The sequence below is a fragment of the Panthera pardus genome, unplaced genomic scaffold, assembly GCF_024362965.1.
Source record: "Panthera pardus isolate Hobbes unplaced genomic scaffold, ASM2436296v1 HiC_scaffold_8, whole genome shotgun sequence".
Classification (NCBI taxonomy): domain Eukaryota; kingdom Metazoa; phylum Chordata; class Mammalia; order Carnivora; family Felidae; genus Panthera; species Panthera pardus.
Window position 1 is genome coordinate 17,258,393 of NW_026527013.1, and position 25,786 is coordinate 17,284,178.

The following is a 25,786-nucleotide window of genomic DNA, read 5'->3' on the forward strand; positions in this document are numbered from 1 at the left end:
TGAATTCCCTAATGGCAAAAATTGACATTCAAAGCCACAGTGCTTAAAATAGGAAGATGTTTTTTAAAATAGACTGCAGAAGTCTCATCTCAATATAAAAGCTAAGTGTTCAGCAGGCCACTTAATGTTATCCCCAGATCCTTTCTCTGCAGCTAAGTACACTCAGACAAAAAATGTTGGGAATCACAACCTAAAGAAATTCATCATATTTTTCATTAAGGTACCACCCTGACATATTGGTACTCCTATAGCCAATCTTACCTGAACTGACGTTAACAGCCCAAATCTAATGTAGAGTTTCCACCTACACCTTTAACTGGTGGGGGGGGGGGGGGGGTAGGGCTCAGGGGGAGATGTCCATTTTGGCTCATTGTATAAGTTACTTAAAAAACAAAGGCTATAGATTATAGCTCTTTTTCCCATTTCTAACCTTACAAATAGCAGTGATTACAACATGCATATTTTAACTCCTCAAATCATCACCAAAAATCAACGTACTAACCAAAAAACAGTTATTTCATCTGTGAGACAAGTTTCAGGCATTAAGTTTCTAATAATACCTAGCGAATGCTTGCCAGCTGCTTTTCCCCAGGAAGGCTAATTCAGTTCAGTGATCATTAAAAACTACCAATCAATAAAAATATTAGGAAAGAAAAGAAGAAAATTAAGTGTTCTCTCTTCCATGTTATATCCACTTGGGGAAATAAGATCTATATTAATGGCACAACCATGAAACATATCCAAAGAAAAGGGCTGTATAAATGAGTGACCAGTAGATTGAGAGTGTTTATGTTAAATATGAAAGAGATTCAAATAATGGATTAGTTGAAATAAAGAAAATACCATAGATTCTTTTGTCAGAAGTTTAGGATCAATATTCTATAAATGACAAGTTTTAGTCATATTTTATAGCTCTAATCCCCCAAAACCCATAAAAATAATGGAACAATAGATTTCAGAAATTTTTTCTTCCTTTGATCTTTCGGCAATCCAATAAAGCCAATCACAGAACTGAAAGTATATTAAAGGAAAAAAATTTTAATAATTTAACTTCCTGAGTTACCTGCACCAATGTTTTTTCAATATTCATAAACATTTCAACGTTACGATCCATTCGAGATGGATTCTGTAGATCAAACCTACGCCTAAAAGAGAAGAAAATCATTAATTTGTTCTCTACCTTAAACAAAAGTGAAAACTTAGTTTTAGCACTCAACAAAAACAAATTTGCAAAGATTCAGAAATTAAAATAGCACTCTAAAACCATATGAGGGTATTTTCTCAGTAGTGTAAGAAAGCAAGGTCAACATCATAAAATATTAAATGTTGTGACATTAAGATCCACTCCAGTCAAAATGAAGTACTAATTCCATGAAGTATCCCATTACCCTTAAATCTAAAATATTTTACACCATAAAGAATAGGAACCCACAGATCTAAAGACAGTGAACTACTATACCATTCTTTAAGTGTAAGGAAAGTTTATCTACTTTATATGTGCTTCAAAGTCATTTGTTCAAATTCAACAGTGTCTGTGCTCTCTTTGAGCCTACTATTGCCCTAAATGTGGTAAAATTCATCTATTTACCTTTTCTCTTTTCTTGATGTCTTTTTATGTAAGTACCCAAGCATAACATTCTGCTATTGTCTGCCTATTCTCAGTCACTTCCACATGATTCAATTTTTACAAATCTGAATGTTTCTTTTTCCCTATTTTTTATTCAACACTAACTTTAATTTTGCTCAGTGATTGAGAGCGTGTGCACTGTGGAGTCAAACTGCTTTGGGTTCTAATCCTGACCCCATTTTTATTTATGTAGTCTGGAGTGATTTACTAATCCAAGGATCAATTTCTTCATGAGTAACAATGGCCCATAAGGTTTTTGTGAAGGTTAAATTAGGTATACATGCTAAGGGCTTGAGACAGTATTTATGCTTAGTCTCTAAGTGATTAATCAATGTTAAACTACGGTTATAACATTCTTAAATCATTACTACCATGTGCTAGCTAGGATTAGGCAATCTGCATCTAGAGCTCATGCTCTCTCAGATCATCCTGTTTTATCCTGGAAATGCTCCCCACACTTCCAACCATTTTTCCCCACTCTGCAGCCTTTCTTGGATGTCACTACCTACTCCATGGACCTGATACTATCACCTCCAGGGCCTATCACAAGCCATTTTCCCTACGAAGTTATTCCTGTCTTCTGTCATGTTCCTAATATATCCTGTGCACACTGCTGTTACAGGCCCACAACAGAATCATCTTGTTTGTAAGACATCTCATTAGATGCCTTCAGAGCAAAGACCAGGTTTTTTGAAAATTGTCCTATGTATCCTTACTGGCTAACAGAATGTGTGGCTTTATAAAGCAAACCATTCAGGAAATTTTTATTATGACTAAGGTCTAATATTTATTATGACTTTTTCATTAGTGTGCTAGGACAAGACTGAAATGTTTCCTGAAGAATTCCAATTCGGAAATTAAGCAAAGTGTCCACTAAAGCCCAGAAACAGGTAATTCAGAATAGAAGTAGTTGCAGCTTCAAAAATGGCATTTACATGTAAGAGGGACCTTTGTCCCAAGTAACTATATCTTGATTTAACCTTGGTACACAGAACTTTTTCTTAAACTCCATTTTTGGAGTTGTTTAGTATTCTCCTTCCCTAACCTCTTCCAAGCAATTTCCATTAACTGGCAGAACAAAAGAAAAACACACGACTAATTAGGACAACCCTATTAGAGCAGACAGGGGTTCTTTCAGCAAAACAAAAGGAGAGACGTGTGAGTGTCTCCCCTTTCTAAAGAAGGGGTCACAAATAGGCCTCTGATAACAAAAGAACTATGTCTAAAAATGTCTCACTTCAGAGTGGCTTACTTAACCCATTTCGTTATTCATAAACTGCTTCCTTACTAAATAAATAAATGAGGCTGATGCACCTGGGTGGCTCAGTCGGTTAAGTGTCCGACTTCGGCTCAGGTCATGATCTCATGGTTCGTGAGTTCAAGCCCCGCGTCGGGCTCTGTGCAGACAGCTCAGAGACTGGAGCCTGCTTTGGAATCTCGGACACCCTCTCTCTCTGTCCCCCCCTCCCCCGCTCATGCTTGATCTCTGCCTCTCAAAAAATAAATGCTAAAAAACAGAAAAATTTAAGAAATAAATGAGGCTAAAGGAAATTATCTCTCCTAGAAATCTGAGAAATAGTTTGAAAGTAGCCGTTAAACAGATTAAAATAGGGTTGCCTGGATTTACCTGCAAATGAAGATGAAAAGCTAAATGCATCTGGTAATAGAGAAAGAATCAAGAATTTATTCTAGCTTTCTGATTATTGGTGAGTTAAATTTCTCAGTATTCCAGCTAGTAAGTGAAGAAGGAATGAGAGAATAACAGTCTTACAAAAAATTACTAAAAAATAAGGAGCTGTATCTATACATTATAATATCTACCTTTAAAAAATTTTTTAAGTGTTTTATCTTAGAGAGAGAGAGAGAGAGAGAGAGAGAGAGAGAATACGAGTGGGGGAGGGGGCAGAGAAAAAGGGAGACAAAGAATCTGAACCAGGCTCCAGGCTCTGAGCTGTCAACACAGAGTCCCACACAGGGCTCGAACTTGTGAACCACGAGATCATGACCTGAGCCGAAGTCAGACACTTAACCGACTGAGCCATTCAGGCACCCCTACAATATCTCTTTTCTATTTTTTTTTTCAAAATATGAACACTACCACTTAATAACATTGTAATGATAGCATGATTCTAGGCACTGAACATCAGCTTCTGTCTATTAAAGCAGAAACAAGATACTATATGTCTTCAGAGAAAGGAACACCACAGTGTCTATGAAGTACTGTTGCCAAAAACAAAACAAAAAAAAATCAGACTAAGCTTCTAACTACCACATTTCTAGAAATTTAGAAAGACTATGGTAAATAATAAACTAGGGACATATCAGCAAAATTTAGAATACAGAACATTCTATAAGAAAATTTGTTTCTGTAAAAAAAAAAAACCAAAAAAAAACCAAAACTTGGAAGGATAAGAGCAAATGGAAAACTATTAATTTTCTTAAAGAGACTTAGTCATATCAACCAAATGCCATATATGACTCTTGTTTGAATACCATCCATGAGATAATCAGGGAAACTTGAACACTAAGGGGGTATTTAATAACACTGAAATTTTTTTTTTTAAGCTTATTTATTTTGATAGAGAGACAGAAAGAGCAAGAAGGGGAGGGGCAGAGAGAGAGGGAGAGAGAGAATTTCAAGCAGGCTCCATACTGTCAGTGTGAAGCCGAATGCAGGGCTTGAAGTCACAAACCACGAGATCATGACCTGAGCCAAAACCAGGAGTCGGTTGTTTAACTGACTTAGCCACCCAGGTGCCCCTATAACACTGAAAAATTATTGATAATTTTCTTAGTTGATAACAGTACATTATTATGCTCTTCAAAAAAGTCCTACATTTGGGTGCCTGGGTGGCTCAGTCGGTTTAAGCGTCCAACTTCGGCTCAGGTCATTATCTCCTAGTTCATGAGTTTGAGCCCCACATTGGACTCTGTGCTGACAGCTTGGGAGTCTGGAGCCTGTTTCCGATCCTGTGTCTCCCTCTCTCTTTGCCACTCCCCCCACTTGCACTCTGTCTCTCTCTCAAAAATAAATAAACACTAAAAAAAATAAAAAAATAAACCAATCCTATGCTTTTTAATAAGGGCACCTGGCTGGCTTAGTCAGTAAAGCATGTGACTCTTGATCTTGGGGTCATGAGTTCAAGCCCCACGTTGGGCACAGAAATTACTAATATATCTAGATGAAATTATATAAAGGAGATGAAAGTAAATGACAATTCACTGTATTATTCTCTCTGCTTTTACATATAGTTTATATTTTCCACAATAAATAATATTTTCTACAATAAATAACTCAAATGGTTTGCCAGACAATGACTTAATAACATGACAGATGAAAGCTTTCCTGATTCAGCAGCATGCTATGTAAGCAAAAGAGGTATTTGGGGCACCTGGGTGGCTTAGTCAGTCAGGCATCCGACTCTTGATTTCATCTCAGATCATGATCTCATGGTTGGAAGATCAAGCCCCGCATCAGGCTCCATGCTAAGTGTGGACCTTATTTAGGGTCTTCTCTCTGTCGCTGTGCCCCTCTCCCTAGCTCATGCTCGCTTGCTCGCTCTCTCCCTCTCTCAAATAAGTATTTTTAAAAAATTTTTTAACTAAAAAAAAAAAACCTGAAATGAAGTCAGGTAAATATGGTATAACCTTTAGTTGAAAGATTTAATCTTACTTTGAAATTAACAAGAATATTTAAATAAGCTTTACTTTTTACAATATAGAAATCTAGATGCTCAAACTTACCCACAAGAGAAATACAAACTAAAAAACTAAAATTATAAAGTCTTTTGGGGCTTGTTTTTTAATTAAACAGGCTCCACACTCAACATGAGGTTTGAACCCATGACCATGACACCAAAAGTCGCGTGGTCTACTGACAGCCATCCAGGCACCCCCCTACAAAGACTTTTTGAATCTTAATGCAGCCCTATAGAAAAGGCAACAAATGAACATGTTTCTCTCTAGCTTTTAAAACCTTTGGTCATGTAAAAAAATAAATAATAAATAAAACCTTTGGTCACTTAGACTGTAAATATGAGCTGTCCACTGAGAATTTAATAATTAATGAGTCTTCTGCTTTGTTTTCCTCTGGCAATCTGCTGGGCAATGTCTCCTAGAAGCCTTTCAACCTGAAGCATTACATACTGTGTCTAAAGGGCCTTCATTAGCTGTATTGCTCTCATTTTGCTGACTCTTGTGACTAGTCAGGGATGCTCTCTTCTCATTCTCAGCTACATACAGAAAATCCAGTCTGAATAAAAATAATCAACAATGGATCCTGGAGAATGAGTTTAACTCCTGCGAAAGGGGTGTGAAGGGCTTCCGAAGCAAACTTCTAAAAGGCAAGACAGGATGCCTGGGCGAAATGGGTGATGGGCATTAAGGACAAGCATTAAGGATGAGCACTGGGTGTTACATGTAAGTGATGAATCACTAAATTCTATTCCTGAAATCATTATTACACTATATGTTAACTAACTTGGATTTAAATTTTTTAAAAATGGATAATTCTTCACAAAAGATCCAAACCATGTTTGTGCTAAAATGACAATCTCACTGACCAACATGTATCAAAGTAAGGCCTGAGGACCACAGAGAGTGCTTTTTGAAAACGCAGATTCTCAGTTTTCACACCACACTTAGTAGTTAATAATGTATGTCATGAAGCCCAGTCATCAGTATTTTTTAAAGATATTTCAAGTGGGGTCGCCTGAGTTAAGCATCCAACTCTCGATTTCGGCACAGGTCATGATCTCAAGGTTCCTGAGATCGAGCCCTGCAGGGGGCTCTGTGCTGACAATCAGAATCCCCTGCTCGGGATTCTCTCTCTCCCACTTTCTCTCTCTTTCCCTCTCTCACACACATGCTCTCTCTCTCTCTGATGAAAATAAACCTTAAAAGATAATAATTAATTAAAAGTACTCTGGTGCAGTGGGTGACTGAGTCAGTTGAGTGTCCAACTTTGGCTCATATCATGATCTCGTAGTTCATGGGTACAGGCACCATGTCAGGCTCACTGCTGTCAGAGCAGAGCCCACTTCAGATCCTCTGTCCCCACCACCCCCCGCCCCTCCTCCTCTCATGCTTACACTCTTCCTCTCCCAAAAATAAATATTTTTTTTAAAAAAGGAAAAAAAAAAAGTACTCCAAGGGATTCCTAAAGTTTAAAAGCCACTAGCAGAGACTAACTTTTTGTGGTAATATCTGAAAAACAAAAATCAAAAGGAGACTTTAGGGTGTGGGGGAGATAAAAGCTGAACAACCAAGTCTTAAGGTAGAAAGAAAAGTAGGTCTGAGCTTGTCTGCAAGAAATGAAGGTCAGCAGCAAATCATGTCATAGGGGGAAAAAAGGCCACTTCTAAAGTTAAGACACAGCCTTAACTTTATGCTAAGCCTAGTTCACTACTGCCAAGCAAAACTAATAAAACACAGGACGCCTGAGTGGCTCAGCTGGTTAAGCATCTGACCCTTGATTTTGGCTCAGGTCATGATCTCAGTTTGTGGGATTGAGCCCCGGGTCAGGCTCTGCAATGCTCCCCCTCCCCCGCCCCGCCCCTCCCCAACTCGCCTGTATGCACTTTCTCTCTCTCAAAATAGATTAAAAAAAAAAAACAAAAAACTAATAAAACAGGTGAACCTGGTGGCTCAGGTGGTTAAGCGTCCAACTTCAGCTCAGGTCATGATCTCACAGTTCTGGGTTCCAGCCCTGCATCAGGCTCTGTGCTAATAGTGCAAAGCCTGGAGCCTGCTTCAGATTCTGTGTCTCCCTCTCTATTTCTGCCCCTCCCCTGCTCAAGCTCTGTTTTCTCTCTCTCTCTCTCTCTCTCAAAAAGTAAATAAACATGTAAAAAAAAAAAAAAAGCTAACAAAACACAAACAAAACATTTTCAATCAATAACCTCTTTTGGGACACCTGGGTGGCTCAGTCAGTTAAACGTCTAACTCTTGATTTCGACTCAGATAGTGATCTCACGGTTTGTGACATCAAGCCCAGCATCAGGCTCCACACTTACCTTGGAGCTTACTTAAGATTCTCCCCCCAGCCCCAACCCTCCCTGCTTGCATTTGCTCTCTCAATAAACAAACAAACAAATAAAAACAGACACCCAGAAAGATCAAACTCAAACACTCTGGAATCTTAATCTGTGTGGTCTATTCACAGAGATGCTAATAATTATCTGGTGTTTCTACTCAACCACATAAATGACACTCCAGCTGGACATCACTGAAAGCTAAAAGACAGCAGGAAGCAAGAAAGAACCAAACAGAAACAAGAGGCAGAGTGTTTGGCTGAAAGAAGGAAATGAGCAAACTCTGGAGCCAGACTGTGAGGTTCCAGAGGACACAAACTAGGTTCACAGAGCTAATGCTGTGTGTGAGGAAACTTCAGGCACTGTCAAGTTGACAGGCCATTCAGACTCCAAATGGGTGGGTGGTTACTAAAATATGTACTGTCAGAGTGTAAGAGATCCATTCACTGCAAGTGTGTAAGTCACAGGAGGTGGGGAAAGGTGTGCATTGCAGTTAAGTGTCTAATTACGCCCCAAAGGGGAAGATTTTGGTACAATCTGAGTAAAAGTTTTGGGAAAATTCTTATTCCTCACTCCTCTTAAAGTCTCTTAATTTTATCCTTTCCTTCTTTTTTGGACCTTCTTTTAATTTAAGGACATTTTATTTTACATATCCTTCTAAACCACCTCAAATCCTTCCACATAAAAGTATTCTACTATACTGACACACAAAGTAAGTTCTGTAACATGTGACTTAGGAGAAGTCATTTCACTGTGGGACTGTCCTCTTCGAGTCCAGGTCAGGATTTGGGACACAAGCTGATCAAGAAATTAAGAAGAGAGCTCCATCTAGGAATCTAGAGCAAACAGTAGGGAACAGACCATGGATGACAGCAGTCAGACAGGCTGTCAGTCCTAGCTCGGGAACACCCTGTGAGAGTTACAGTACCACAGCCAGAAGCAGAGCTGCAAAACAGAAAGCTACTTCCGATGACAACACCCTCATGCTCGTTTCATCAATTAACCAGTATCCATTAAACACCCACCTATACATAAAAAGTTTGGCAGATATACAAATTATTGTAAATAATTTACTTGTAAACTTGTACTACTTGTTGATGTGGACACTTATTTACATTTCCCAGCTGTAAAACACCGGATTAGCTTAACTTTACAGGAGTATCCTCCTGGAAAGATGCTAAGATTGAACTGCGCACAGACAACACAACTAAAACCACGAAACGACTTCGAGTCTATATACTCCAGCATCCCCTTACCCTCTGCCAGAGAAAGGACTCCCCTACCCTCCTTAACTCAGAACCATCACCGTGAAACACTCACTAGTCTCAGCAGCTCAACTTCCCACAAAGAGATGGCAAAAACCCCAGAGTTCAAGAGAGAAAAGAAAGCAAGCACCAGAGAGACAGTGTGAGAAAAGGGAAAAAGAAGAATGTAGGGAGAAGCAACAGCAATTCCCCTCCTCGCTGCATCACTGCCCTAGTAACCATGCTCCGGAGCCAGCTTCCTTTCATTCCTATCCTGAGGACACACATTACACATCTCTCATTCTGAAGAAATGTTCATCAGCAAAGTGTTCACCATAGCAGTTAATATTGCTATCTTTTGGGGGTGCCTGGGTGGCTCAGTCGGTTGGGCATCCGATTTCGGCTCAGGTCACGACCTCACAGCTCATGGGTCCGAGCCTCACATCGGGCTCTGTGCTGACAGCTCAGAGCGTAAAGCATGCTTCAGATTCTGCATCTCCCTCACTCTCTTCCCCTCCCCTACTCACGCTGTCTCTCAAAAATACATAAACATTAAAAAAAAACTATCTTTCGGCACAACTTAAGTTCACAATACATGTTCATACATTTCACAATGAGCCTACCTTCAAATTTGCTAACAGTGCACATTCATCTATTATACAGATACAACCATACATGAGAAATAACTTACCTAACAAGTGCAACAGTTGTCTGATATTTTTCCTGGATGTAGGAACAAAGTAAATTCGAATACCAGATAAAACTTTCACTTTGCAAATTATAATGTGCTTATAAAATTCTCTAACATCACACAAAGAAGGAAGAGGATTTAACATTAAATAACTTAAATAACACATAAAACATACAAAGTAACACAAAAACTTACCATCCCTGTTCATTTTTATACTTGTAAGCAGCCCCAAGAATGTGACACAAGGTGCCTCCAGCTTTGAAATCCATGAAACATTTTGCCTAAAAATGATACAAGTTACACATGAGAAAAATAAAAGTTCTGACAAGATTACTCTGAGTATGTCTGAATTCAAAGTTTTATAAATGCAAAAGATATCAACAACTGCAAACTTAATAACTTCCTTAAATAATTCCTGGAACCAAATAAGGTTTTATAAAGAAATTTTCCCAAAAGTGGATTAAAAATTTTTTTAATTCAACTAACATTTTATTCTTTAAGCAAAGTCACTGAAAAACAAGATTTACAACAGGCAAAATGTTTCAGCAGGAAACAGTAATGGACAGAATAGTGATATACTACAAATTCCGTTAGTAAATGTAAAATCTGATTTTTTGGGGTGCCTGGGTGGCTCAGTTGGTTAAGCGTCCAACTCCTGAATAATTTCAGCTCAGGTGATGATCTCATGGTTCATGAGATTGAGCCCCGCATCAGTTCTAAGCTGACAGTATGGAGCTTGCTTAGGATCCTCTCTCTCTGCCTCTCCACTGTTCACTCTTTTGCTCTCAAAATAAACTTCATTAATTAATTAAAACCTGATTTTTAAAATTATAAAATTCTAGTAACAATTTCCAACAACAATTTTACTATAGAATAAGAAAATATTAGTATATGTTAGACTTTTTTCCCCAATTCCTGACTTTAAATTATACAAAAATTATAACTGAACTCTTGCTATAATATTTTAATGACCACTGAAACATGGTATAACTATAAATTATATGTAAACCCATAGCTGAAATCTGTACAATTTCAGAGAGGTGCACTTTATGGATTATAAAAGTAAAACTCAAATAGTTCAAATGCTGAATGACTTCCATATTATGGAAGTAAAAGTTTCATATAAACTGATCATCAAATAGGCTAGTAAGATGAAAATATTAGAAATACACCATGCAAAGGCACCTAGGTGGCTCCTGTTAAGAATCTAACTCCAGGGGTCCTGGGTGGCTTAGTCGGTTAAGTGTCCAACTTCGGCTCAGGTCATGATCTCACAGCTTGTGAGTTTGAGCCCCACGTCGGGCTCTGTGCTGACAGCTCAGAGCCTAGAGCCTGCTTTGGATTCTGTGTCCCTCTCTCGCTCTGCCCCTCCCCCACTCGTGCTCTGTCTCTCGCTCAAGAATAAATAAAACATTAAAAAAAATTTTTTTTAATTTTAAAAAATCTAACTCTTGATTTCGGCTCAGGTCATGATTTCAGTTTGTGTGTATGAGCCTCGCATTGGGCTATGAGCTGACAGCACGGAGATTGCTTGGGATTCTCTCACTCCCTCTCTCTGCTCTTCCCGTTTGCTCTCTCTCAAAATAGGTAAACATTTTTTTTAAAAGATACATTAAAATAGAAAAAAAATACACCCTGCATTTTTTCCTTGAAAATGATTCTTACAAAATAATATAATAAAAAGAACAGCATGATGTCAAATATTAAGAAGACAAAAAACAGAATGGCGTTTGCTAGGGGTTGGGGAGAGGGAGGAATGAGGAGTTACAATTTTTTTAAATTTTTTCTTAACGTTTATTTATTATTGAGAGACAGAGAGAGACAGAGCATGAGCAGGGGAGGGGCAGACAGAGACACAGAACCCAAGCAGGTTCAGGCTCTGAGCTGTCAGCACAGAGCCAGATGCGGGGCTCGAACTCACAAACCGCGAGATCATGACCTGAGCCGAAGTCAGACACTTAACCGACTGAGCTGCCCAGGTGCCCCTGGGAGTTTCTATTTAATGAGTACACAGTTTCTTTCTCTTTTTTTTTCCTTAATTTTACTGATTTAGTTTTGAGAGAGAGAGAGAGAGAGTGCACGTGCAAGCAGAGGAGGGGCAAAGACAGAAGGAGACCAAGAATCCAAAGCAGGCTCCAAGCTGTCAGTGCAAAGCCCAACGTGGGGCTCAAAGCCACAAACCATGAGATCATGACCTGAGCCGTAGTCAGACACTTAACCAACTGAGGCACCAGGCACCCCAGAGAGTTTCAATTTGGAAAATGACAAAGTTCTGGAGATGGATGGTAGTAACTGTTGGACTACAATGTGAATATAATAATAATGTCACTGAACTACACACTTAAAAGCAATTAAAATATTTTAGGGGTGCCTGGTTGGCTCAGTCAGTTGAGCATCTGATTCTTGGTGTCAGCTCAGGTTATTATGATCTAATGGTTCGTGGGATTGAGCTCTTCATTGGGCTTTGAGCTGCCATTGCAGAGCCTGCTTGGGAATGTCTCTCTCCCTCTCTCCCTTCTCCTACCCCATACTCGCTCATGCCCTCTCTCTCAAAATGAATAAACATTTTTTAAAAATAATTAAGGGGAGCATGGGTGGCTCAGTAGGTTAAGCATCTGACCTCAGCTCAGGTCATGATCTCATGGTTTGTGAGTTTGAGCCCCGAATCAGGTCTGTGTCGACAGCTCAGAGCCTGGAGTCTGTTTCAGATTCTGTGTCTCCCATTCTCTCTCTGCCCCTCCCCTGCTTGCATTCTGTCTCTTTCTCTCTCTCAAAAATAAATAAACATTAAAAAAATAATAATAAATTAAAAAAATAAAATACTATGGCAAAAAAAAATGCTATGGCAGTTGAAAAATGTTTTAAAAAACAATTAAAATATTTTCACTGCAGTGAAAATTAAATAACATCTTTAAAAACTATCAGGGTGCCTGGGTGTCTCATTCAATTGAGCGTCCAACATCAGCTCAAGTCATAATCTCACAGTCCAAGGGTTCAATCCCCACATCGGGCTTTGCACTGACAGCATGGAGCCTGCTTCAGATTCTCTGTCTCCCTCCCTCTCTCTCTGTCCTTCCCTCATTCATGTGCTCTCTCTCTCTCGAAAATAAACATTAAAAAAAATTTTTTAATAAATGAAAACTATTAAGAAGAATCATTAAGATGAGGTCTCCCAAATTAAGCTAACAAGTAAGCCCTCCAAGTCATTCTGGTTATCCTTTTGCTTTTTAAATACATGAGTTGGAGTTCCTAATATCTTGCCCAACACAATTAATTCCCAGTACATCCCGAATGTTGCATTACATATTCTTAAATACATCCAGGTGCAATTCTTATCACTGACAACATGTTATTTATCTGAGAAAATGCACAAGTTATTACAATTTTGTAGTTTTGGCATCTTAAATGAGAATAATATGCTGGGAGGTATCTTCAAGAGTAGGATGAAATTAGTTCTCCTCCTAAGCCTTCCCTGAACCCCTAGAGACTAGACTAAAATGCTCTTTCCAACCACATATGCATATCACTACAGTACATATGCAAACCACTCACAGCAGAATACTGAAATGACTGTAGATTTATCTGTAATATGAAGTCCTTAAGGACAGGAGCAGTGTCTTATTCAAATATTTAACATCAGTATTCAGCAAAGTGCCTGCTAATGCAGGTACTCCATAAAACTTTTTTCAACAGTTCAAGTGTACTATGATCATTTAAAAGTTCATAGTCGTGCTACATATCGATCAGACCAGAACATTATTATCAGATACATGCTTACGACAGACACAGTAACTTCTATCAACCACCACAGGAACAAGTGATGACTGAAGAAGTAGAAACTGAGACTTCCAATTTTCCAGAAGTAACATGTGAATAAAGGGCAAGAGGGAAGCTCAGGAACCTGTCAACGGCACTAGTTCCAGTAACAAGCACAAAAAGGAAAACATCTGTAAAGGTGTGGCAAAAAAACCCAAAAAGGGACACTCACCACACGTCAAGGATTCCTAGTGCTAGCATGGAAATGGATTTGGGATTCTGGTTCTAATGATAAGCTCAGTATCAAAATCACCAGGGTAAAAAAGCAGATCAGAGTCAGGGGATGGAAAGCTGGAAGCAGACACAGGAGAATTCCCAGGCACCCCTACTGGACCCTAACTGTATTTCCTCACTCAACCCTCATCCCAACCACCGCCACCCTGAATGAAGAGGCCTTGCCCTCAATGACACTGGATGTTATTCAAACACAAGAGAAGCATGAGTTGTTAATTGTAAATTCCTCTTGATTAGTGCTGAAAAACTTAAAGAATAAAAGGACAAGAGGATACCCAAACTTGAGCTTTCCAGAGCCAGCGAGATGCCACTTTGTGTAAGTTATCTCAGCAGCTACACACCCCAATCAGAGACTGGGGGTCAAGGACAGCTCTAATAGGTTGCTTCTATTCCCAGCTATGTGACTACACTGCTTTTGATAAGCTGTTCCATCTCTGGTTAACTAACTGGGAAATTTAATCTAATCTTATTCTGGATGTATGTAAGTGGTCTCATCCTGCCTAATTATAGTCCACCAAAAATTCTGCTGAGCTGATGAAATGGAGAAAGGATAAATTTAACTGCGATACTTAGAAGTGCTTAAAATCTGTGCCACAGTGTCCTTATTTCTTTGGCTTATTTATTAAAGACAAGGTAGTGCTAACAACTGGAAAAAAGAGGAGGAGGAGGATGTATACATGGGTAGGGAGAACACACACACATAATACCATGGTCTGGTCTATTCATCAACATGATGGTGAAGGAATAGACCTAAGCAAGGGAGGACATTAGAACTAAAACAATCATCCGCCACACACATGAAGAAGCAGGGCTATCAAAATGTTGCATCAGTAGGGAAAGCATACATTGGAAAAAAATATCTGCCAGCCAAAATTCAAAGAGGATAACAAGCTTCCATTTCAAGACAATTTGAGTTTGGAACTTAACTAACCACTCAGTTAGGAAGTCCACACCAAATTAACATAAGAATTGGGCCTAAATTTAGCAGGTCCTCTGAAGTGCCTTAAAGAGCAAATTCTCAGCCCAGACCAACAGGATTCCCAGGTAAAATTCCACTGAAGGAAGTGCTGACATTCCAAAATTCAAATACACAAAAACTTTTTTTTTCCTTTACATCAACAAAAAAGAAGAATCCTAGTATTTCAGATAATAGAACAAAATGATAGGATTTGTATAACTGGAATATATAGAATGATTAAAAACACTAAAGAGGGGTGCCTGGGTGGCTTAGTTGGCTAAGCAACCAACTTTGGCTCAAGTCATGATCTCACGGTTCGTGAGGTCGAGCCCCACATCAGGCTCTGTGATGACAGCTCGGAGCCTGGAACCTTCTTTTTTTTTTTTTTTTTTTAACGTTTATTTATTATTGAGAGACAGAGAGACACAGAGCATGAGCAGGGGAGGGGCCAAGAGATGGGAGAGACACAGAATCTGAAGCAGGCTCCAGGCTCTGAGCTATCAGCACAGAGCCTGACGCAGGGTTCAAACTCACAAACCAAGAGATCATGACCTGAGCCGAAGCCTGACACTTAACCAACTGAGCCACCCAGGCGCCCCCTGGAGCCTTCTTCATATTCTGTGTCCCTCTCTCTCTGCCTTTCCCCCACTCGTGCTCTGTCTCTCTCAAAACTAAATAAACTTTAAAAAAAAAAATTTTTTTAAAACACTGAAGAGAAAGATTTGAAAAATAAATACATGTAACTTCTGGCACATAAACATGCAATGAAAGTAAAAGCACACCTGTCAGGTTATATAGACTAGACAACCACACACAGAAGAGTAAAGTTTAAAATTTCTTAGAAACTGTGAAGGACTTTTTTTTTTTTTTAATGTTTATTTTTGAGAGAGACAGGCAGAATACGAACAGGGAGGGGCAGAGAGAGAGGGAGACACCCAGGCTCCCTAAAACTGTTAAGGACTTAAACCCTTAGCTTCAAGAAGCATATCAATTTTGAGGGGTATGTTAAAAGTATGTAATAAAACCTACACCTCAACACTATAACACAATTGCATAACAGTATAGACAAAGACATCTTAAAAACAACCATAGGGAAAGAGAGTACCTAAAAACAAAAACAAAAACAAAAACAAAAAACTGGACTGACAGATTTTTCAACATCAATAATCTTAGTAAGTTACAAAAAATATTACTTGTTCTTAATGTAATCAAATTAGAAATTTTAATAAGAAAAAACCAATCATTCCAATTATCTTTTGAAATAATAATGCAAGGATTGAAAGAGAAATCAAAACAAATTAGAAAATACTTTAGAACTGAGGTGCCTGGGAGGGTCAGTCGGTTAAGCGTCCAACTTAAGCTCAGGTCATGATCTCATGGTTTGTGAGTTTGAGCCCCCATCGGGCTCTGTGCTGGCAGCTCAGAGCCCAGAGCCTGCTTCGGATTCTTTGTCTTCCTCTCTCTCTGCCCCTCCCCTGCTTGCAGCCACGTAACGCACGCACTCTCTCTCAAAAATACACATTAAAAAATTTAAATTTTTTTTAATGTTTGTTTATTTTTGAGACAGAGGGAGACAGAGCACGAGTGGGGGAGGGGCAGAGAGAGAGGGAGACACGGAATTTGAAACAGGCTCCAGACTCTGAGCTGTCAGCACAGAGCCCGATGTGGGGCTCGAACCCACAAACCGTGAGATCATGACCTGAGCCAAAGTCGCACACTTAACCAACTGAGCCACCCAGGTGCCCCTACACATTAAAAAATTTAAAAAAAAAAAAAAAAAAAGAAGAAGAAGAAAATAGTTTAGAACTAAATGACAGTGAAAACATCACACACCATGGGGCGCCTGGGTGGCGCAGTCGGTTAAGCGTCCGACTTCAGCCAGGTCACGATCTCGCGGTCCGTGAGTTCGAGCCCCGCGTCAGGCTCTGGGCTGATGGCTCAGAGCCTGGAGCCTGATTCCGATTCTGTGTCTCCCTCTCTCTCTGCCCCTCCCCCGTTCATGCTCTGTCTCTCTCTGTCCCAAAAATAAATAAAAAACGTTGAAAAAAAAAATTTAAAAAAAAAAAAAAAAAAAAAGAAAACATCACACACCAAAATATATGAGCCACAGCTGGAGATGAACAGGTTTAAAAGAAAAAAAAAGGAATGCTGACCCCTACCTCACATAATGCAGAGAACAATTCTAGATGGATTACAGTTGTAAAGGTGAAAGGTAAGACAATAAAGCTTCTAAAAGAAAACACAAATATATTTATGACTTTGGAGTAGGCACAGATTTCTTTAAAAAAGGGGCACTTAGGTGGCTCAGTCAGTTGAGTATCCCACTCTTGACTTTGGCTCACTCAGGTCATGATTGCAGGGTTGGGAGATCAAGCCCTGGGCTCCATGCTAAGCATGGAGCCTGCTTGGGATATTCATTCTCTCTCTCTCTCTCTCTCTCTCTCTCTCTCTCTCTCCCCCCCCCCCCCTCTCTGCACCCTTCTCCCCTAGTCTCTCTCTCTCAAATAAAAAAAAAAGGGGGAGGTGCATAAAAAGCATTGATCATAAAAAAAAAAATCTCATAAATTACTCTATGTCAGGGATTGGCAAACTGTGGCCCACAGGCCAAATCCAGCCTGCTTTTGTTTATGTAAATAAAGTTTTATTGGAGAAAAGTCCATGCTCATTGTCTGTGGCTATGTTCACACAAGAGCAAAGATGAGAAGCTGCAGCAAAGACTACATATTTACTATCTGACCTTTTACAGATAAAACTATTTACCATTTGGCCTTTTACAGAAAAAGTTTACTGATATCTGCTCTATACTACAACTAAGAACCCCTGTTCACCCAAAAATATCCTGAGGGAAAAAAAAAATAAGCTACCAAGAGGGTATTTGCAATAAATATTTCTGACACAGGACACATAAGAAAAACTCCTTTTAAAAAAAATGAGAAACAATTGTTGGTGAGGATGCACACTGTTGGGAACGCAAACTGGTGCAGCCACTATGTTAAATAGTATAGAGCTTCCTTAAAAAGGTAAAAACGACGGGGTGCCTGGGTGGCGCAGTTGGTTAAGCATCTGACTCGATTTTGGCTCAGGTCATGATCTCAGGGTCATGAGATCCAACTCCATACTGAGCATGGAGCCTGCTTAAGATTCTCTCCTTTCCTCTCTACCCCTCTCCCCCTCACTCTCTGTAAAAAATTAAAAATTAAATAAAAATAAATTTATTTTTTTAAAAAGTTAAAAGTAGAACTACCCTGGGGCACCTGGGTAGCTCAGTCAGTTAAGTGTCCCGACTCTTGATTTCCGCTCAAGTCATAACCTCAAGGTTTGTAAATTTGAGCCAGCATCTGGCTCTGCACTGACAGCATGGAACCTACTTGGGATTCTCGCTCTTTCTCTCTGCCCCTCCCTGGCTTGCACTCACATGCTCTCTCAAATAAATAAACTTGAAAAAAAGAGAGAACTACCCTATGATCCAGTAATTCCACTATTGGGTATTTACCCAAAGAAGACAAAAACACTGAAAGGATGTATGCACCCCTATGTTTACTGCAGCATTACCTACAAAAGCCAAACTATGGAAGCAGCCCAAGTGTCCATCAAAAGATGAACGGATAAAGAATGTTGCCATTTGCAATGACATGGATAGAGATAGAGACTATTATGCTAAGTAAAATAAGTTAGAGAAAAACAAATATATGATTTCACTCATAAGTAGAATTTAAGAAACAAAACAAAGAAGAAAAAAAGGGAGGGAGGGAGAAAGAGAGAGACAAACCAAGAAACAGACTCTTAACTACAGAGAACTGATGGTTACTAGAGAGGTGGGGGGGGGGGGGGATGGGTGAAACAGGTGATGGGGATTAAGGTACATTTATAATGATGAGCACTGAGTAATGTATAGAATTGTTGAATCAGTATATTGTACACCTGAAACTAATATAACACTGCATGTTAACTACACTGGAGTTAAAATTTGTTTAAAAATTGAGAAAGGGGCCCCATGGGTGGCTCAGTCAGTTAAGCATCTGACTGCAGCTCAGGTCATAATCTCACGGTTCGTGGGTACAAGCCCCGCATCGGGCTCTGTGCTGACAGCTAAGAACCCAGAGCCTGCTTCAGTTCCTGTGTCTCCCTCTCTCTCTGCCCCTCCCCTGCTCGCACTCTCTCACCATGTCTCAAAAATGAATAAACACTAAAAAAAAATTTTTTTTTAAATTATGAAGATTAATCATACCCACTGTTGACAAGAATACAAAGGAACTGGAACTCTCATGCACTGCCAGGTGGTATGTAAAATGATACAACCACTTGAGAAAACAGTATGGCAGTTACTTCAGAAGTTGAACGCTATCAATTCTATGACCCAAACGTTCTACTCCTAGATTATTTACCTAGGAGAAATGAAAACATGTCCACAAAAAGATGTGAACATTAACAATGATGGCAGCTTTACTTACAATGCTGGAAACAACCCAAATGTCCATTAAACAGTAAAGGGATAAATGAACTGTGATTTGGAGCACCTGGCTGGCTGAGTCAGTTAAGCATCTGACTCCTGATTTCAACTCCAGTCATGATTCTGCAGGCTGTGAGATTGAGTCCCACACTGGGCTCTGCGCTGACAGCATGGAGCCTACTTGGGATTCTCTCTCTCCCCCTCCCCCACTCACGCGATCTTCTCTCAAAAAAAAAAAGGGGAAAATAATACGTAGAACACAGATAACGCCCATCTCAAAATCCATTATGATGAGTAAAAGAACCGAGGCAAAAAAAGTGTATTATGTGATTCTACTTATATAAATTTCCTGAATCTGGGGTGCCTCAGTGGCTCAGTCGGTTAAACGTCAGACTCTTGATTTCAGATCAGGTCACAGTCTCACGGTTTGAGCTGCGCATCAGGCTCTGTGCTGACAGCACGGAGCCTGCCTGGGATCCTCTGTCTTCCTATCTCTCTGCCCTTCCCCCACTCATGTGTGTGCTCTCTCAAAAATAAACATTAAAAAAAAAAGGTCTTTAAAAACATGTTTTTTGATGAAGCTGTAAATGAATCTGTAGTGTCACTGGTTGCCAGAGGACTGGGTGGAAGATGGCTTACAAGGAAACTTTTGGGGGTGATGGAAATGTTCATTACCTTGAACTCATCATTATTTTAAATATGTGCCATTTATAATACATCAATCAGACATATACCTCAGTAAAGCTAGAGAGATAAACATTATGGGAAAAGAGAGAAAAGGGAAAAAAAAAGTCAAAGGGGGAAAAAAAACAGGTAAAAAATAAACAAAGCATCACCCAGACAAATCAGAAATACAATGCCACTAAACTAAGGTTTCTACTTGTGTATCCACACAGTATGGATGGGACTATAGGCCTGCCATTAATACTGGTCCTATAGTTTTCTGGAGCTGTGGTCAACACCTGGCCCAGCATGTCCTCAGCCTGGCATACAGATCCTGGCTCTAAAAGCCCATACTCTGCAGTCCACTGAGCTCTGACCAGTCATGCCAGATCAGTGGCTCACTGCCCTTGCAGATGAATTACAAGGGTGAGAAGAGAATGGACTAGTTTCAGACTTATCCTTTTATCTACAGTAAATTGTACTATCTACAGGTACACGGTTGAACAGCTCAATTGGACTGTCTCCCTCATGTTTGGCTCAACTTGTTTTTTCACGTTTACAAATACTGCCTCCAAGGCTCACAACACAGAGGAATACTTATGATTCTATTCCTATAAAATTCAAAGACCACCAAGACTACACGATTCTCTTTAGAGATGCATACAAACATGGTGATCCCTATAAAGAAAAGCAAAATTAAAGTAAATCATTGATTGCTCCACAAAGTAAATATCCCACATTATTTCACTTAGTTACTTACATTCCACTTTCATCAGACAGAGGTCTAAGCTACAAACTTAAAGAACTAACTTCCAATACATATAAAACACTTAAGATTTCTTTCTAGTTCCACGTTCCCAACGGTAGTCTCTCCACTCCGAAGTTAATGGAATGGCAGGGTGTAGTTAATGGAATGGCAGGGTGTAGTCAGGTTATAGTTGCAAATGAAATCATTAATTTTTTTAAGAGTAATGGTAAGTTGAAAATTTTGAACATCTCATGAACATATTCAAAATCTTCTGCTACTTGGGGCACCTGTGTGGCTCAGTTGGTTGAGCATCCAACTTTGGCTCAGGTCATGATCTCATGGCTCATGAGTTCAAGCCGCACATCAAGGTTGCTGCTGTCACCGCAGAGCCCACTTAGATCTTCTGTCCCCCCGCCCCCGCCCCTTCCTCACTTGTGCTCTCTCTCTCAAGAATAAGTAAATCTTTAAACAAAAAAAAATCTTCCATTACTTTAGACTCTGATTTGACCTTATAGTAGCCCTCCAAGTCTTAGAGCTTTGTTGTTTTTAAATATAGACCCTTATAATCTATTTTTTAAAAAGCAGATTACAAAACTGGCTCTAACCTATCTTTATCACTGTATTATGTATGCACATGCACTGAGCCTTGAAGAGATTATAGAAAAACAAGAATTTTTACTTGTGGTGGAGGTAAGAACACTTTTTTCTTCTGTTTCAATTCATGCTATTTGTCTATACAACATATTATTTTTTAAGTAGGCTCCATGCCCAATGTGGGGCTCAAATTCACAACCCCAAGATCAAGACTCACATGTTCTACTAACTGAGCCAGGAAGGTACCCCTGCCTATACAACATATTTTTAGCCTTATAAATCCTTAAATTTTCTCTAAATCCTCTTACATCTCAGTTTAGCATTATATAGGACATACCCTACACTGAGCCAGCTGTTTAATATCTGGTATGACTTAAGACGTTAGTATATAAAGTTCCACTTTGATTAAAAAAAAAAAAAAATTAGTCCAAATAGTGAACTCTTACACCAGTACTATTTATTCAGAAAGAAAAAAAGAGAAGAAAAAAAACTTTTAAGGTTAAGTAGCTGACATGTTCCACTAAAACGTTCTTGGCTTCATTGCCTCTCTCATCCACTTTTGCTTGACACCATTACACGTTACATCAATCCCTTTCATTTGGAAAAATGCTAAATGCTAAACACTATTTTAAGAGGAAGAGAAGTACATCTGGTCCCACTGGCACTAAGCCATGAATTATTTTTATTTATGGCTTATGCCTAAAAATACTCTTCCCTAATCTTTAATCTGGAAAAAAATAATGGTTTAGTTCCCAAGAGTTAAACATCCCATAAATAAAGCCTCCTGTAGATACTATTTTTTAAGACCATTCATATAATCATAATGTGAATCACATTATATAAAATACTTCATGTAATGTTATCTATAAATTTTATTCTAAACGATGTTATACTTGATAAAGTGCAATCTCTATGTATTATGTTACAGTGTTTTGTTTTTTTAAGACTATTTACTTATTTTGAGAGAGAGTGTGACGAGGGGAGGAAAAGAGAGACTCCTAAGCAGGCTTTGCACTGTCAGCACAAGCCCAACTCAGGGCTCAAACTCATGAACCGAGAGTGAGATCAGGACCTAAACTGAAATCAAGAGACGCTGAATCGACTGAGCCACCCAAGCACCCCATGTCACACGGTTTTAAATGATAACTTCAAATAGCCCCTGATTTAATAATTCTAATCTGGTTCATAATATACAAGAATAAGAACTAAAATCTCACGTAACTAGAGGTAAAGGAATATGAACCTTTCAAATGATTCAGGAAAAAAATACAGATACACATAAACTAAAAGAGAATGATAAAGCAATTGTAACATGTTAACAATCAGAGGTTCTGAATCAAGGGAAAATGAAAGTTCTTTGTACTATTCTTGCAAAATTTTTACTTTGAAATAATTTTAAATTTACAAAAGTTACCAAAAAAAATTTCATTTAGTCACACAGTTCACAAAATGAAATACACTGATTATCCAGTTGAGTAATTCCCATTAGTAAAAAGTGAGCATATACCTCTAATACCTAAAAATCTATCCATAAATTATATACATGCACTTATACAATGCTAATACATCATGTATATGTAACTTAAATCACACATTAAAATATAAGTATATCAAAAGGATAAAGTTAAAAAGTAAATCAAAACAGAAGGAATGATCTTGCTCTACAACTGCAAATTCAACCAGTACCCAGTACCCAAATCTCTTCTAATTCAACCCCGTAGTCTAAATTCCAGATCTTATTTCCTAGTACCTACAGAATTTCTAAACCCAAGGTGCCTATAGGAGAACCAACCCTAACACAATTAAAACTAAATTGAGTACCTTTCCCTAGAAACCTGCTTTTACTCTGGCTTTCCCCTTAGTACTAAGGGTGTCTGAATGCTTGGTACAGTCACCTTAGTAAATTCGTTCTTTTTCCAGCCCCTATACTGCCCCCACCAAAGTATTACCAAGTTCTGCCCCCTTAAACTCTTTCAATTCCTTTCTGTCCTCTTTAAATCCACTGCTTGCTCTGCAGGTTGTCATTACAGTGGATTATGAGAGCAGATTCTTCATGCAAAACTTTCAAAGCCTCCAATCTCAACAGCTTCCAATCCATTCTTCACACTGAAGCCTGTGGGATTTTCCTAAAACCCAGAATCAACTAAGCCACCTTCCACTCTCTCTCTTGTGTGGTTCCCCGTCACTTTCGAGATAAAGACCACACATCTAGCATAGTAAACTTGGCCTATTAAGACTGATTCTAGCCCACTTCTCTATCTATTGTCCTCAGTTTTAATCTTGAATTATCTGCAACGGTAAAGTACCACATTTTCTCAAGCCTTTATGCTTTTACATGTTGCTATCACTACCTGAAAATTCCATCCTCCAGCATTTCCCTGAAGAACTCATACTCAACTCTCAGGTCTCAAATTCAAATGTCCTTTCCCCTGGAAAACATTACCTGAGATCACCAGGAAAGTCAAAGGCTTTATTCATTCAGCTCACTAGAGTATGAGCCCCCTGAGGACAGACAATACACCACCCTGCTCTTTAAATTCTCACAACTTGGTAAATAACCAAATGCTTCAGACCTACTTGTTGAGTTCTAATCAATGGGGGAAAAGAAGCAATTTTTAATGTCACTGGGGTAACCAGATAATCATAAGAAAAAAAATGGATCCATCGCTCACACTGAATACCAAGACAAATTCTAAACAGATGAGAATTAAGTGTAAAAAATGAAACCATACAAGTACTAGAAGAACACTTGACTAAATTTCTTATCACTACAAGTGAAAGCTTCCTAACTTGATTCAAAAAACACAATTCTATGCTTGGCTGGCTCAGTCAATAGAGCATGTGACTCTTGATCTTAGGATTGTGAGTTCAAGCCCCATACTGAGGGTAGAGATTTCCTCATGTTGGAGGTAGAGATTACTTAAAAACAACAAACAATTCTTGGGGTGCCTGGGTGGCTCAGTCGGTCAGGTGCCGACTTCAGCTCGGGTCATGATCTCACGGTTCGTGGGTTCGAGCCCCATGTCAGGCTCTATGCTGACAGCTCAGAGCCTGGAGCCTTCTTTGGATTCTGTGTCTCCCTCTCTTTCTGCCTCTGCCTTATGCTCTCTCTCTCTCTCTCTCAAAAATAAACGTTAAAAAAAAATTTCTTTTTAAATACCACAATTCTTTATCTGACTAAATAAATGTCTGGAGGGTACCTAGGTGGTTTAATCAGTTAAGCATCCAACTTCGGCTCAGGTCATGATCTCGTAGTTCGTGAGCTTAAGCCCTGTGTCGGGCTCTGTGCTCACAGCTCAGAGCCTGGAGCCTGCTTTGAGTTCTGAGTTCTGTTTCTCCCTCTCTCTCCCCCTCCCTAGCTCATGCTCGGTCTCTCTCTCTCAAAAATAAACATTAAAAAATATAAATAAATAAATAAATAAATAAATAAAATGTCTGGATAACAAAAATATGATAAGCAAACTAAATACATTTACTGAAAGACCAGTAAAAAAACATACACTATCTCCTATTCTCAATTATACCTGAGATATCAATGGGCTGTTAAAACAGAAAGTTTAATACGGCGCCTGGGTGGCTCAGTAGGTTAAGCATCAGACTCCAGCTCAGGTCATGATCTCATAGTTTATGAGTTCAAGCCCACATCGGGCTCTGTACTGAAGTGCAGAGCCCGCTTCAGATTCTGTCTCCCTCTCCCTGCCCCTCTCCTGCTTGAGTGCACGTTCTCTCTCTCTCAAAAATAAATCAAGTATCAAACTTGTCTATAAATTCAAATGTTAAGGAAAGAACAAAACCGGGGCTCCGGCTGACTCAGTCAGTAGAGCATGTGATTCATGATCTCTGAAATCATGAGTTCAAGCCCCATACTTGGTTAAAGATTATTAAAAATAAACTATTAAAAATAAACATAAAAAAATGAAAGAACAAAACCTACATATTTCAAAAGGAAAAAAAGCATAACTGAGACCAAACTATCAAAGTATCAATTGCAAGGACAACAGAATTAAATTTTCACACAAGCTCAGAAGAGTCTTGGCTACAGAAGATAAAAATTCCACAAAAAAGTATCCTAGCCACAAGAACTGAATTAAAGAATGGAAAAGACTCGGTATAGTAGAGACTACAAGGAAAACTACAACATACTAAAATGTTAAATCTATAAATACTTGTTATGATGTTTAATGCAAATATTAAATGACTCCTGAAAGAGAAGTTTCCCACAGTTAAAAAACGGTAATATTCTATAGGTAAAATTCTGTTGAGGCTCTTTTTTTGTTGTTATTTCTGTTGGACAGTAGCAGTAAAGGAAAGAGCTGTAGACAGTACTTCGTACAGAAACCACTGATTCCCCAGTGTTATTGTAAGTTGATGTACTTACTGGAAGTTTGGTGAAGGCCGGGTTGGTGACATGCTTCCCAAAGGCATCTTCCTGGAATTGGAGAAGCTGTACCACTAGCCCAGCCAGAGTTTTGTTGGTAGGAGCATCTGCGTGAACATACTGCAAGATAAAGACAGGAACTCAAAATCTAGGACAATCGTGTGGAAGAGAATGTTCCCTTACTTCCTATTACATACTAAACACTGACAAGGTGACAGATTTGCAGAGGTCTGAACCATGCTCTCTGCTGTAAAGGAGCTTACAAAAAACAAATACTGAGGGCGGTGAGGAGAAATAACTTTGTCTCTTTAGTTAACAGGTTTCAGAATGAGAGAAACCATGTCCTAGAAA

The 25,786-nt window shown here is 39.0% G+C and overlaps 1 protein-coding gene across 4 annotated transcripts in view; it reads right to left on the reverse strand.

Moving 5' to 3' along the window:
- The window catches only part of SMARCC1 (SWI/SNF related, matrix associated, actin dependent regulator of chromatin subfamily c member 1), a 172,199-nt gene that overhangs the window by 135,279 nt on the left and 11,134 nt on the right, over positions 1-25,786 (reverse strand). For all 4 annotated transcript variants that reach the window (XM_053897598.1, XM_053897597.1, XM_053897600.1 and 1 more), the window contains exons 2-4: positions 25,436-25,555; positions 9,790-9,875; positions 1,064-1,145 (exon numbers count right to left, since the gene is read on the reverse strand). In XM_053897598.1, coding sequence (XP_053753573.1) covers positions 1,064-1,145; positions 9,790-9,875; positions 25,436-25,555 — 288 coding nt within the window. The remainder of the gene's footprint in view (positions 1-1,063; positions 1,146-9,789; positions 9,876-25,435; positions 25,556-25,786) is intronic.